Below are 14,571 nucleotides of genomic sequence, written 5' to 3' on the forward strand. Positions count from 1 at the left end.
AGATGTATCCCAGCCTCAGAACAGAGTATGTTTAAGATGAAATGTGTTGCCTGTTTTAAAGTGCAAGTGTCTATGCTGTTTTAAAGAGGGTGGGAACAGCTTCTACAAAATAACCCATCAGCCTGAACAATTTCAGAAAATGTAAGACAGAGAATTTACGACAGGGGCTTGTGACTGCTATTGCATTGATAAAGGGAGCCTGGCCAGGTTAGATAAGAATATAAATAGTGCCTTGATCTCTGTTCTCCTTCAAAATCACATTTATGGTCCAGCTGTATACTACCAAAAACAAGGCACACACGATGCCAATCTTGATTGTGATGGTGGATGGATAAAGAATTTAGTAGCATTTACTTTCAGCTGTTGGCAGTCTGAAGCATTGTGACAGAATGCAAGCTGCATTCTGTCACAAAATGAAATCATAACAGAAAAACATCTGTAGGTCTACAGACACAACTCAAATGTAGAAAACCACTTTTGAGAATATAAAAAGAACATTGCTGGATCAAAAATGTATGTGATCTGGGATTCTGCCATACCAGACACCTGTGGGAAACCCACAAAGCAGGAGATGGGTGCAACAACACACATCCAAATTGTGCTCCCCAGGAATACATATACAGAATTATATGAAGTAATTGAGGGTTTGTGTATTCATTATGACCAACAGTTACCAGGAGCACCATCTTCTATGAATTGATTCAATCCTCCTTTAAGCCATGCAAGTGATTGGCTACATTTGTATCTTGTGGTTGTTGATTTACAGCTGATTCCCACACTCAAATGTACATGTTAGGAGTATGAGTTGAATGGATTAGAGTAAACACAAGCCCACAATTATTATGTAGTTATTATGTAACTATAAGCAATAGTAAAAACACTTTCGGAAGCCAACAGTTTTGTTTGGCTCACAGAAGGAAAAACCTGGCCATGGTTGGGTGGGGCAAAGAAAAAGAATCCAAGAAAGTGGGGAAATGTCGTATAGCAAAGTGGATTTTGTCTAATGGAAAAGTTGGGGCACCAGCTGTACAGCAAGCAATATACTAAACTCCTTACCAGCCTACAACACTGAGTGTCTTCATATATGAACTGCATAACTGTCCGGATGGAATTGTGCAAGAAGGAAGGGATGAAGATTATTCTTATGCTAACATGCATTCCATATACAGTAGATACATAGATAACATGCATTATATCTACATGCACTCCATGTTATATCTACATTCAGTGCATCTACAAGCAATGCATATTAGCATAAAAATAATTTACATCCCTTCCCTCTTGCACAATTCCATCCAAAGAGACCAGTGAGGATGCTGAAAGCTACAGAAGCACTTTCAATGGATTCTCACTGCAGAATAAATAACTTACTAACATAACTTTTGAAGGGAATTCGAAATAACTGTAGTGACCTACCAGGCAGATTGGTGTCCTAAAATAGGAAAACTTGTAGCGTAATACACCTTTGCAGAAATCAGTTTAAATGCTGGCTATCCTATGTGCATCACCAACACACACACAAAGCAAAGGGTTTTTAATTCAGTCCAAGGAAGAAGTGTTTCCAGAGGGTCTCCCCAGCAAACATTTGCTAAGTAATGAAAAAACTGTGTATCATTGGTATTACAAAATCTATGGGCTCGTGGATCTGACTCTGACAGCATAAATTGAACTTCACAATTATCTTTAATGTGCTCTTAGAAAATAATCCCTGCTTATGGGAATGGCTTACGTGGATGAGTCAGAGTCCTTTTATACATAAGCCAATTCATTTAGCAGCAGTCGTGGATCAGATTTCCAAGTAATCAACCCAAGATGCCATATTCAAATTGCACAAATGAAGGACTGGTTCACATACTCCTCACTGAGATTATTTCCAGCACATAGTGATTAGGGCCACCAATGTGTAAGTCCTCCATTTACATGTATAGTGCAGCACATTGTTCTCCTTCTGTCATACACATATTCTTTAGTCCAGCACAACCTGCCCTGAGATTCGTTTCTTCTCCCGTTAATACCTAGAATAACACCAATTCATTGAAACATGAGAGGAAGCCTTCAGACCTGGTAACTCTACATACTCCGATTGCTGCAGAGGGGATGGAGGGCTTTACACGTATATTACATGCTTCAAAAGTGCCTGGGATGCATGACATGGTGAGGCATGTAAGTCATCTGCTACCTATCAAGAAAGTGCCTTACTATTTGTTTTCAGGATCAGTCCTTTCAAATAACAATGTTCCATTTAAACAAATACAAAGTACTGTACAAGGTGAACATAAATTAGCTACACTACAAATTTAAGCCTGTTTTACTGTTAAGAGCTTAACAGCTTTGAACAAGCTATATAGGGCCTGGTCAAAAGAACTTCATGAGTTCAGTTGAAATTGATTCCAATCCAGATAAAATTTTAGTGAAAATGCTGGAATCAAGTATGCACCTTCTTACAAATAAAGGAGGCTTCCAGATAAAGCTTTATTTGCAGAATAGGATGGTGGTAGTGGTTCTAGTCATAGTGATTTTATACTTATACACTGCCCATTTCCCATTCCCTTTGCGGTCTTTCTCCCTCTCTCCCAGCATTAAGAAGGGAATGTCAGAATAACTGAGCAGTATTTTTTGACTGCTAGCGCTATACTCCCTCTTTAGTACAGCATACATACTAATAACATTTGTTTGAGTGCCTTACATAGCTGGAATGACAAATATGTGGGTTCTAGAACAGGTCAAGCCAGAATTCTCATTAGAAGCTAACATGACTAAACTGAAGCCATAATGCTTTGGACATACCACAAAAAGACTCTCTGGAAAAGAGAATAATGCTGGGAAAAGCTGAAGGCAGCAAGAAAAGAAGAGCAATGATGAGATGGGAGAAAGTCAATAAAGGAAGCCATTAGGTACTTAAACAAGATTAGAGCAGGGCTGTTTAATGATAGTTATGTACCATGAATTAAAGCCACCTTAACAGGGCTTTCAAAGTAAGTGAGATATTTAAGGATTGGTTTTACCAGTTCCCCTCCCCAGTGAATTTCCATGGTCAAGTGGGGATTTGAACCTTGGTCTCCAGAGTCCTAATCCATCACTCTACTAGACTACACTGGGTACCCTGTTTAATGATAAGATCTTATTAAATTATACAGTCACCATAGGTCAGAAGTGATGTAGCAGTATATAACAAAACCCAGGACATTCCACTTCTGCTACTTCTGTTTTATTTTCCCTACTGCCAGCCTACATTTTGTGTTTTCTGCACATTCTGCATTCAAAGAGCTACTTGGAGGTAGACTACTGTCCAGTTTTGTGTATTGTAATGGTGCTGCTGCAAACCCTCTTGTATCTTATTGTCTCCATTAGGGCCACAATGATACAGGAGGGTTTGCAATGTTGACAGAACCCATTAATTGACCTTTCTATTAGGACAGAGTATAATTCTTAGAACTTAAATTAAAACTTTAACATTACAACCAACTGTATGGATCTATCATTGGCCCCTTTGCCATTTCCAGGACATATGGAACACATATTTGGAAAAGTCCACTGAAGCTTCTCTGGGTTTCAGCAGGCAGAACACTTCTACGGAGTGGAAGTGGGCCATCTTTGAACTTAGCCCTAGGAATGACTTCACACAACATTTAATTCAAATCTAACTTTGGAGAAAGACAGCAGAGGCTAATTATGAAGAGCAAGCCAAGCAGTAACTGCTGCCAAAGTGTAGTTCAACAGGCTGTGCTGAAGATACTCTCAAAACATTACGATTGGTCACTGCCCAGCTGGCTTAAACCAGGGGTGTCATTTATCCAGTAAAGATTGGCTGTGCCAATTAAATGCCTCTTGGTTTTAGCAGAAACCTGCTTGGAATTATGAAGAATCATAGATACCATCACTTTCCTTTGTGCTTTGTGTAGAAAAAGAATACAGAGACCTGGCTGGCAGCAAGGGAGCAGGTGACAAAAACACAGCACTATCATTAGCCATGTTAGAGAAGGATCTGAGGTGCTGGGGATCAGGCTCAAACATGACAGTCTTAGTCTGAATGGCTACAGAATATGGTATTGGGGGCAGAACTCGAAATCTCAAGTTTTTATTTTAGACCAGAGGCAAGGTTCTAATTCTTGCAATTATAAAAACAGGCATTTCTGGAATCCAGGGATACCCAGTAACCATACAGACTTTGATGACTATGGCATACACACATGTAGATTCATAGAACAGAAAGGGGGATTGCAGTGGGTTTTCACCTCTCCATGCTATTTATATAAAAGGTGGAGAACAGGATATCTTTAACAGAAAAAAGGACCACTAGGGGATGGTGCTGAACTCTACCCATCAAGCCCTTCAATTTACCTTCACCCATAATTCCACAAGAGGGACACATCTTTTGGTCTTTTTAAGCCTCACAGAACATAATGCTACCTAATCCTCAAATAACACAAGGTTTTGAGTTCCTTTATAAAACTGTTTTACCCATATTTAGACTATTCTGGCCACCAGCATTTCTCCAAGGGCTCTAGACAGAAGTCCTTCCCAATCCTACTACCTGAGCAGCTTTAGCCAGGGATGCCACAGGTTGAACACAGGATCTAATGCAAGACCAGTGCTCTGCTATTGGGACAGAACAGCTCGCATAGCTCAGAGGAAGAACACAAATTTTCCATCAAGAAGGCCGCAGATTCAAAGTTTTGCATCTCCACTTACACCTCTGTGTAAGATCTTGGAAAACCTCCAGCAGTCACACTATAGTGGGCCAGCTGGCCAATGGTTTGGCCTGGGATAAGGCATCTTCCAATGCTTTGCCCCTTTCTCCTAGCCATGAGGGTTAGACATTTTAAAAGTCAGGGATTTTTTTAAGGAGTTACTAAATACTTGCCAATACACAGTGTGGCATAGAGGGATGAACTAGAACTCAGTAAGCCTGGTTTTGGTTCCCTGCCCAGTCAGGGAAACTCACTGGGGGAGTGGTACTGGTAAAAAAACACTTCTTAAATATCTCACTTATCTTGAAAACCCTAATAGGGCCATCATAAGTCAATTCCAACTTGATGGCAGAGAACAACAACAAAATCTTGCCAGCAGATAGGACTTTCTAAGTCTGAGTTTTTAAGTCAGCTCAAGAAGGAGCCTGGCACACATTATTTTCAGAAATTTTCCTTAACCACAAGTGCAAGCATATATTTAGAATTATTTTCACAAAGCCTTTCTGAATTAAAATTAAATTCAAACTAAGAGATGTCAGGACACATACTACACATGCTTGCTCTTATTGCTGCAAAACTAACATATACCGTGTAAGACAACTCAAATGGGTCAGGAAGGGTTTAGGGCAAAACTGTGCTACTATACTCTGAAGTAAGACAGTCCTCCACCACTCCCCCATTTCCCTTTCCAGGTGAGAACACCAACTTATTTTCTTGGAGGGACCATATATGATAATAGAAAGGGAGATGAAAGCTATCATTGTATTTTAAGTGGCATAACCCTCTAAAGGGTGAAGCTGACCCTCCATCCATACTCCTCCAGACTAGCAAGCAGAAAGGCAGTAAATTGGTCCACGACTCTTTAGCCATTGAACAACTTGTTTTATTCCTATTCAAGCTGTACACCAGTTTCCTGCAAAAAAACCCATTGTTTTATGATGAATAAACATGATAATGATGCCTGAGTTTTCAAAATGGGAAACAGAAAGACAAAAAAGCCAATTCTAAATTACAACACTTTATTGCAGCATTGGCAAAGATCAGATTTCTGAAGCTGGTGAAGATCGGGCGGCATTTCTGACTGTGTATGTATGTATGCAAGTGTGAAATGTTACATGTTGTACAGGTATTGTTAAAAATTCTACATGCAGAACTCAACAGTGGTAAAAAGAATTTCAAAATAGGTAAGAAAAATTAGTAGCATACAGATGTGCTCTTTAACTTAATGAACTACACCTACGTGGAAGCAAAAACAAACAAAAAATCCCCCACAACTATCCTAACAAACAAGATTGTCAGAAACTAACCAAGAAATCTTATTTCCATTTAGAAAAATAAAAATTCTACTTGTTGCCAACTATTTTTTTCCTCTTTTTTTAATATGTAGACACAGAGGCTTATCAACCCATGAAAGTCAACAGAACATTCAGCTCCACCTCTTGGCATCTGTCTGTCATGCTGACTGGCACATTTTGGTATTCAACGATGCTCTGACGTGCTCCTCTAGATCCCCATTCTTAGGCTGGTGTCAGGCTGTTCTAAGCAACTTTGGGTCACTGCTCTCTACCCTCCCATCCCCCTTCACCATCTGTAGACTGTTCCACCTCCTGGATCTGATTCTTGCTTCACTGTCTCCCCGGCACCCCACACCTTGGAAAGCAGGGGCTTCCCATTTGAACAAAAATTTGTTCTTGCGGAATATCCGTATTTTGGTATATTTTGCTGTTATGCTTACCCTGTGTGTCGGGGTTTGGTATATGATGATTACCTCTTGCTCTACCACTTCTCTAACACAGATGTGGAGCCCTTAAAATGAATGTTCTCCTGACACACCACACTCAATTGAGAGAATATGCCGCTCCTATTAGGTTTGATTTCCCCCATTCTTAGCCATCAACACCGTCTCTGTTCCAGCATAATCCATCTTACTTGAGTTGCTCTTTGCTGTAACTGAACTGCTCACTGGTAAAGTTAACCATCTCATTTATTTACTTCCATTCTCATGAGAAGATTAACCCTCACATGGTTCCATAACAAGATGCATTTTGTTTGTTTGGTAGGCCATGACTGGAAGCTTCCGCTATTTCTGTTTTTAGTGGAGGCTGGTGTATCTGCTCTATGGCCCCAGCCTGTCCCAGGTTTTCGATTCTGAACTCTCTAGACTGACATGCTCAGATGTGTCCGTGGCTCTCATTTAATTGCTGGAGGACTCCACTAATCCACAACATTGGAGATACAGGACCTAATGAAATGACACTTGCTGCTGGATCAACGTCTCCTAACAAGGAAGAGAACAGACAAAGGGAAAACATTACAATGAAGAACAGAGCCACACAGTTACATTAGACAAATACAGCCAACCAGGATTGTTCAACATTTGCAAGCTGCATATCTGAAAGATACCTATTAATTCCATCACTAGCTGAACAAATAAAACCCTACCAAACATGACAGTTAGTTCAACGGGTCAACTATAATCAAGTCTATGAAGCATTTCTGCTTGAGTACAGAAGTGCAGGAGGTGGTAATGGTTGTACAATTTCAGTTCCCCCAAATATTAGTTTTTAAAACATGCTTCTAGCCTTTGTGGTTATATACTTGTGGAAAATGCACTTGAAAAATTATGGTAGTGCCTGTAGAAAACTCCAAAAACCTGAAGAATAACCTGCAAAGATGGCAAATGGCAGAGTGAGGCTCCATTGTTCTTTACAGAAATTGGTATCTGCTAGTAAGTGGTGCAAATCTGTACTATTCATACAGGAGGCAGAATACAGACTCTCAATGCATAATTTTTGCTGAAGGACTCCTCCAGGCAGGGCACTGCTATCTCTTCATGTTCCGTTAAGACCTGATCTTAATGGAAACAATCCCATACCTGATACCCTGACAAGATTTCTCTTATCTCAGTAGGCAGAAGTTTCTTTCCATGAGTTCCCCCACTCTTTTGTCCCTTCCAATCCCACTGATTCACTTTGTACCATTTTCTTTCCCAGTCTGAAGCTCACCTTTCTACCCTCTCCCCCCCCCCAAAGGACCACAGCACCTGCATCTGGAAGTAGTATGGTGTTGGTTTGGCACTATAGTGCTTCCCTAACCCTTTATTTTACCAAAAAAACAAAACAAAAAAACAAAAAAAAAAAACCCAGGGGAAATGGAAGGAAGTCAAAGTGCAAAGGAAGAGGTAGTGCAGCACTAGTAATGCCTGGAAGCATCTCAAATGCTTCCATCTTATAGGCTTTCTTACTTATACAGAAACTGCTCTTCAGAGTAAACTACCTAAGGCTCCAGCTGTTCACCTGTGCACAAGAAGTCCCACTTAGATCAGTGGAGTTTATAATGGGTAGGCAATATGTAGTCCACGCTCCCAAATATACATATTTTTAAATAGAACAGGAAGACCTTTTGTGCCCTCTATAGGGACATTGAGGACCATTTCCTCATCTTTTGAGGGGCAGCAACATTGCTGACCCTCCCACAATCCTGGAAGTTACCACATTAAAAAAAACTGGCCTCCAGAGAGAAGAAGAAGCCTTCTTCAGGAAAAAAAAACCTTTTTAAGTTAAACTCTTTTTTTATTTAACAAAAATCCGCTGCAGCAACCCTTACAATTTATAGATACTGCACTAAAACTTTCAAAATTATACAAAATTACCTATGCAAATCAGCTCCTTTAGTCCCATCTCTTCGGAATGCAGTCCCCAGGCTTCCAGCTGAGACCAGATTGGGGCCTGCTTTATTGTCTCCACGGGGAGAAGCAATTTGTGGGTGTGAATCCCAGTAAATGCAGGTAAACCCCATTATTTTCATTTTGTGGGGGTGGGTAAGGACAGAAAAAGGCAGTATACATGCCCTGTCTAGAAGGGCCCCAATAACAGCAATGCATTTTTAATGCAAGACCATGGATTTTAATGATATCCACAGGCTGCCTGTCTTCCCTGCATTTTTTCTCCTCTTCATCTCTCTAGATGCATTCTTCACATGATGGAATGGTTACATGAAGAAATTGTGGTGATCCTTCAGCTTTCACTTGATCCTTTAGAAAACTTTGGGGATGTGCAAAAGAGTTCTCTCTTTCTAAAATTTCTGCAGGGAGGACAAAACTCTCTAAAATTTCTCCCTTATTCATCAATAGAGATGGGGATATTTGTATACAAATATGAATATACACAGGTGGAAATAATGGGAGTCTGGCCCCAGGGTGCCGGACTGTCCACTCATAATTTCACCGTCACTGCTGGCTCTGTGGTGCCTTCCTATTGTGCCGTTGTTCGCAATTGATTACCCAGTCCTGGCAGGAGGCAGGATGACAAGCCTCTCTGCTAGGTTGGAGAGAGTGGCTAATCCATTGTGGAGAACAGCACGATAGGAAGCTGCTGCGGAACTGGTGGTGGCACCATAATTGTGAGTGGACAGTCCGGCCCACTGGGGCCGGACCCTCATTTTTTCCACCTCTGAGGTGATATTTTTACTTGTATATGAATACCCCCATATCTATTCATCAATCAACTGTTGCATCCAAGACGAAGTTTCTTTTTTGCAAACAGATTCAATGTTCAAAGTTTAGTCAGGGCTAACTATCAGGATTTGGGTGCTCAAATATGGACTTGCATTGATATTTCCTGAATCAAGGCTGATGCATGTTTTTAAATGGTAACACTAAGCCAGCTTTGGATCTCCTTCTACCTGCAAGTCCCTAATGCAATCCATGATTACATCTACAGTGACCTCTCATGAATCTATACCTTGAACCTTCCTGCTCCAAAACTCACTTTTCTTTGTTTTCCGTGACTAATCTCAGCTTCGACGCTGTCTGTTACCTCTCTCGCGCCTGATCATATTAGAAAAAATAGGAGTGAAAAAAATAATGAATTGGAAAAGCACTGATCTTTTTTTTTAATAAACTGCAGCCTATAAGAAGCTACCTTTTTCATACTTCCTGTCATCCCAAGTAAACTTTCTTCATAACTAAAGGTTCACTGGGCAGCAATATTACCATTAGCCTCCAAACTCCTCTTCTCCTCCACCTGTCCTATGTCTTTATTACCATTCAGTAAGGTGATAAGTTATTGTTTAGGCCAGTGGTTCTCAAACTGGGGTCCCCAGATGTTCTCGGACTGCAATTCCCAAAAACCTTCACCACTTGCTGTGCTGGCCAGGATTTCTGGGAGCTGTAGTCCAAGAACATATGAGGACTCAAGTTTGAGAACTACTAGTTTTGACAATGATTAAGCAATGGATTGCTTAAGCAATGGATAGTGGGATCTGAAGGCCTTAGGAATGGGCTCAACAGATGGGAAACCATCACATCTGAACATTCAGCCTGGAGGCAGGCAGTGCAGCACGGCCTCTCCCAATTTGAAGCGACACTTGTTAACAGGCTGAGGCAAAGAGGGAGTCCCAAAACCAGCAAAATCAGGGAGCTAGACAGGGGACAGATTGCATTTGTCTTAAGTGTGAAAGGGAATGTCACTCTCGAATTGGCTTTCTCAGCCACACTAGACACTGTTCCAAGACCTCTATTCAGAGCACGTTAGCATAGTCTCTTGAGACTGAAGGATGCCTACTAAAAATGGATTGAAAAACATGTTCCAGTAGAAAAAAAAGCATGAATATTTCTCAACTCCTGACTTCCCTGAGCCACAGAACAATAGGCAAGGATGGTGTTACATACAGTATATCACAGAAGTGAGTACACCACCTCACATTTCATAAATATTTTAGGATATCTTTTCATGTGACAACACTGAAGAAATTACACTTGGCTACAATGTAAAACAGTGAGTATACAGCTTGTATAATGTGCTGTCCCCTCAAAATAACGCAACACACAGCTATTAATGTCTAAACTGCTGGCAACAAAAGTGAGTACACCCCTAAGTGACAAAGTCCAAACTGGGCCCAAGTAGCCATTTTCCCTCCCTGGTGTCAACAGACCCGTTAGTGTTACAAGTCTCGAGTGTGAAGGGGAAGCAGTTGTTATTGCTCTCACTTTCTCAGACTGGTCACTGGAAGTTTCACACTGCACCTCATGGTAATGAACTTGCTGAGGAGCTGAAAAAACAAACTGTTGCTCTACATAAAGGTGGCCTAGGCTATAAGAAGATTGCCAAACCCCTGAAACTCAGCTGCAGCATAGTGGCCAAGACCATGCAGCGGTTTAACGTGACAGGTTCCACTCAGAACAGTCCTCGCCACAGTCGACCCAAGATGAATGCCCGTGCTCAGCATCGTATCCAGAGGTTGGCTTTGGGAAATAGACGTAGGAGTACTGGCAGCATTGTGCAGAGGTTGAAGGGGTGAGGGTCAGCCTCTCAGTGCTCAGACCATATGCTGCACACTGCATCAAATTGGTCTCCAGGGCTGTCATCCCAGAAGGAAGCCCACATACGGTTTGCTGCAAACTAAGAACATGGATTTCTGGAACCATGTCCTCTGGTCTGGTGAGACCAAGATAAACTTATTTGGTTCAGATGCTGTCAAGCGTGTGTGGCAGCAACCAGGTGAGGAGTACAAAGAAAAGTTTGTAATGCCTACAGTCAAGCATGGGGGTGAGAGTGTCATGGTCTGGGGCTGCATGAGTGCTGCCGGCACTGGGGAGCTACAGTTTATTGAGGGAACCATGAATGCCAACATGTACTGTGACATACTGAAGGAGAGTATGACCCCCTCCCTTTGGAGACTGGGCCGCAGGGCAGTATTCCAACATGATAATGACCCCAAAACACACCTCCAAAATGACCACTGCCTTGCTAAAGAAGCTGAAGGTAAAGGTGATGGACTGGCCAAGCATGTCTCCAGACCCAAACCCTATTGAGCATCTATGGGACATCCTGAAACGGAAGATGGAGGTGCGCAAGGTCTCTTAACATCCATCAGCTCTGTGATGTCATCGTGGAGGAGTGGAAGAGGACTCCAGTGGCAACCTGTGAAGCTCTGGTGAACTCTATGCCCAAGAGGGTTAAGGCAGTGCTGGAAAATAATGGTGGCCTCACAAAATATTGACACTTTGTGCCCAGTTTTGACATTGTCCCTTAGGGTTGTACTCACTTTTGTTGTCAGCGGTTTAGACATTAATGGCTGTGTGTTGCACTATTTTGAGGGGACAGCACATTTACACTGTTATACAAGCTGTATACTCACTGCTTTATACTGTAGCCAAGTGTCATTTCTTCAGTGTAGTCACATGAAAAGATATCCTAACATATTTATTAAATGTGAGCGGGTGTACTCACTTCTGTGATATACTGCATGAAGCAGCCAAGAGAAGACTTGGCGTATGGCCGCACTGCAACAACTGTGATGCTTGTATTGCCTTGTTGGACCAAATACTATTGGGCGAGAGAAGGACCATCCAGGTGCAAACAAGAAAGACTAAAACTGGAAACTCTTACCTCAAATTTAATTAGCTGGCTTTGAGTAATTTGCTCTCAGTTTGTCCCTGTAATTGACTGCGATATAGCACACAGCAATAGTACAAAATATATCGCATCAGCCAGTTTGGGAAACTATTTTGAATACCTGTACACTTAACCACCACTTCTAATCTTTCTCTGACTACATCACCAGAGTTTAATAATAGTAGCTGACAGTTAAGTGCCACAGATGATTCCCAATAAGTGTCTTGCATCAAGACCTCCATTGTCCTATACACCCTTGCAGGTTTGGCTGTCTAGATGGGTATATTCTAGTAAGCCAAATACTTATAAATTTCCTGATACTCAAGCCTCTCAACCCCAATAAGACAGCCTCTACAAATCAAGACTCAGTGGCCAAAATCCTGATGTTTAGTATAGTACTGTAAGTGGCAACTAGATTAGGCTCATTGAATCAACAGAACTTAGGAAGGAGCTGATTCAGTGAACCTATTCTAGCTAAAAAGTAAAATATTGTGGCACTTAAAAGCTGAACACATTTCAGTGTGAACTTTCATAAATCAAAATCTACGTTTTCAGACACAAGAGGCATTTGCACTCCTTGAAAAAGTGAATTTTGATCAGTGAAAGCTCACATTGAAACAAATGTGTAAGACTTTGAAGTGTGCTTTTTCTCTCCTTTTTCATTTTTCTCCTTTAATTTTGTTACTGCTTCAGGACTTACTATATACTTAAGCCATAAGGCGCGAAGTCCTGCTATGAAGTACCCAAAAGGGCATCCAGCTGGATCACTGAGTTTGAGGTGGGTTCAGTCAGCCCTGAAACTCGAAGCACTAGTATCACCCTCCCAAGTTCTACAGTTGTTCCGTTTTCTGTAGGAGAATACTGTATAGAATTGTCCTGTGGAGACGCCTTACATTTGAACAGATGAAAGCAGTTCCCATACATCTTTTCTGTAATTCTAAGAGAGTGTTGTAAGATAGAAGTGAGAGTGTGATAGGAGGTGCTTCAGGCTGAAAAGTCTGTACTCATTTCTTTGGGAGTGAATCTTGAGTGATTCAGTGGGGTTACATCTGAGGAGACACGTGTAGAATAGCTCTGCAACCTACTCTTAAACAACCTTGAAAGTTATCTTCTCCTACCTCCAAAAAAAAAGATACCAAGCTGCTATTAGCCCTGATCCTCCCATCAAAGTGACTAAAAAGAGAAGCTTATGCAAAACCCCACATCTTGGGGATTATCTCAGAACATTCATAGGACACACCCTCTCCCACAAAAAAAGACTTTTCCACCTTAAGGTTTTGTACCATCTCCAATCATTTTTATGGAGCTTTCATGGTATCTCAGTGCATAATTTTCAGAAATTTTCAGTGTACTGCTAATGACACCTCAACCTTTTAAGGAGGACGTTCACTTGGCCTAGGATATGATTAGTTAATAAATCAAGGCACATATGAAATAAGGAATTTAGGAAGACTGAAAAGCATGCAATAATTTCATTCACTTTCCCAAATACCTACCTTCCACCTGTTTTAAAGATTAGATCAGCATTAGGTGCTCCCTTTGGATGTTGATAACGAGGCCGCCGTTCTCGGTTGGTATTTGCTGGAGCTGGCCGCTGAGCCAGGGACTGCATCATTTCTGTAGATTAAATTTGTTTAAAGAAGTTAATAAGGCATACATACATTAGAAGAAGAAAAACATTTCAGAGACATTAAACTGCTATGGCTCTCAGTTCTTTTAGATATCAAGTAAAGAACTGAAAATTAAAGGAATTAATTAAAGATTCCCGGGAAATGTTTTGTGAAAAAAAGAAAGACATCTCTGATATTTTGTATGAGGCAAACGAACAGTCACAGTTCTATGGAGTGAAAGCAACAGCAAACAAACTCATTTCAGATTGTTCAAAATTTGTAGTACAGATATGCCAAAAAAATACCTAAAGTATGGGCAGGCCGCACATACACACCTGATGAAAATCATCTGTGAAATAAATAATTTCTTAGCCACTTGAGGGCACAAGGGGCTTTTCATAACCCCCCTTTTTAAATTAAATCAATTTTTCATTTAAAAAAGTAAAGTGTAGCAATTTTTACAATATGTAACCCTGCATTAAATGTTTTAAAAAATGCAAATAAGTCCCTTGAAAACAGTAGCTTTCTAGATGCCAATAAACCTGAAAATAGCCCTCTCCCCTGCTGGAATAATCAACCCTGATCTACATGAAAAGAAAATGATTTAAAGAAATAAACACCATACACATTTAAATGTTTTAAAGTGCCTATCATCTCAGGATAGGTATTCTTCCTGCAAATCAGAGTCTGAAACAGATTCACATACCCTGATAGTCCTCCTGTTCCTGCCGTTCGTTGATATCCAGTGTCAGTTTTTTCATTCTCATCCTCTCCTCTTGCTCAGCCTGTTGCTGATTCCAATGATTAGCGGCCAGTTGAGAAGACATTGGTACATTTAGGATCTTAAACTATGAACACAAAAGAATAAGAAAT

The 14,571-nt window shown here is 40.9% G+C and overlaps 1 protein-coding gene across 10 annotated transcripts in view; it reads right to left on the reverse strand.

Moving 5' to 3' along the window:
- Positions 1-5,693: 5,693 nt before the first annotated feature.
- Positions 5,694-14,571, reverse strand: part of UPF2 (UPF2 regulator of nonsense mediated mRNA decay) — a 65,958-nt gene continuing 57,080 nt past the window's right edge. For 6 of the 10 annotated variants that reach the window (XM_073000776.2, XM_073000775.2, XM_073000773.2 and 3 more), the window contains 4 exons: positions 14,405-14,546; positions 13,585-13,705; positions 9,461-9,519; positions 5,694-6,969 (listed from right to left, as the gene is read on the reverse strand). In XM_073000776.2, the coding sequence (XP_072856877.2) occupies positions 9,486-9,519; positions 13,585-13,705; positions 14,405-14,546 (297 nt within the window). In that variant the 3' untranslated portion in view covers positions 5,694-6,969; positions 9,461-9,485. The remainder of the gene's footprint in view (positions 6,970-9,460; positions 9,520-13,584; positions 13,706-14,404; positions 14,547-14,571) is intronic. The other 4 variants (XM_078394261.1, XM_078394260.1, XM_078394259.1 and 1 more) reach the window with 1 other exon arrangement.

Source organism: Pogona vitticeps, chromosome 5, assembly GCF_051106095.1.
Source record: "Pogona vitticeps strain Pit_001003342236 chromosome 5, PviZW2.1, whole genome shotgun sequence".
In the NCBI taxonomy this organism is placed as follows: Eukaryota; Metazoa; Chordata; class Lepidosauria; order Squamata; family Agamidae; genus Pogona; species Pogona vitticeps.